Raw genomic sequence first — 895 nt, 5'->3', positions numbered from 1 at the left:
GTTCGCTTAATATTTGGATTTATTTTTTGATTTAGTTGAATCTTAGTTGGTTTTTTTTTTGTTGGTCAGTTATTTTTAGCATTTTGACAGAAAATAGTCATTCTAAAAGTGTTTTTTAATGTAAGCATGCCCAAACAAGTCAAATGCTTACACAGAGCAGGTTTTACAGCTATATCATCTACACCGACCGGGTGGAACTGACAAACAGAAAGGATGGGGAACACATAAACAAAACCAAAATTAACATACCTGTATGTAAACGAGAATGCACCCTAAGACTGCCTAAAGTAGAGAACATCTTACTACACCAATCACATTTGTATTCCTTAACGCCTGTGTGAGTTTTAAGGTGAGCAGTTAACGTACTCTTCACTGCAAAGGAGCGAAAACACTGGTTGCACTTATAAGGTTTCTCATGTGTATGAATACGACTGTGCCGCACCAGATCACTTGGTTTCTTAAATTCTTTCGTGCAGTATGTGCACTGATGCCAACGGACACCGTTAACCTGAGCAATTTTCAAGAAATAAAATAGTAAAATTAGAGTTAATGAATAGCCTACAAAAAAAGGACAAAAAGTATAAGAAGCATAAAAATCAGAATACCAAATATATAAAGGTAGGAAAATGTTACTGTGTGTGTGCATATGAGGGGATGCTGAAAAGTCCCTGGCATTGGGTAAAAGAAAATACAGTAAATTATGATTTTATTCAACATGTTCCCCCCGTCAGATTCACACTTATTGCAGTGGTCCTTCAGTTTTTCTAAACCCTGTAAAAGAACTCGGAAGGTTGGGCCTCAAATCAGGCCATTCATGATACCCTTAAAGCCAGGAAATTTACAGCATCCCCTCATATGTATATGCATTTACACATATATATATATATATATATAT

General features: G+C 35.8%; 1 protein-coding gene across 1 annotated transcript in view; it reads right to left on the bottom strand.

Moving 5' to 3' along the window:
- LOC106876787 (zinc finger protein 236) overlaps positions 1-895 on the bottom strand; it is a 67,513-nt gene that overhangs the window by 29,052 nt on the left and 37,566 nt on the right. The window contains exon 10 of the mRNA XM_052967663.1: positions 250-508. Within this exon, the coding sequence (XP_052823623.1) occupies positions 250-508 (259 nt within the window). The remainder of the gene's footprint in view (positions 1-249; positions 509-895) is intronic.

This window comes from Octopus bimaculoides, chromosome 4 (genome assembly GCF_001194135.2).
Source record: "Octopus bimaculoides isolate UCB-OBI-ISO-001 chromosome 4, ASM119413v2, whole genome shotgun sequence".
NCBI classification, from domain to species: domain Eukaryota; kingdom Metazoa; phylum Mollusca; class Cephalopoda; order Octopoda; family Octopodidae; genus Octopus; species Octopus bimaculoides.
Note: the sequence above shows the minus strand (reverse complement) of the source record. Positions and strands in the feature narration are given on the sequence as shown.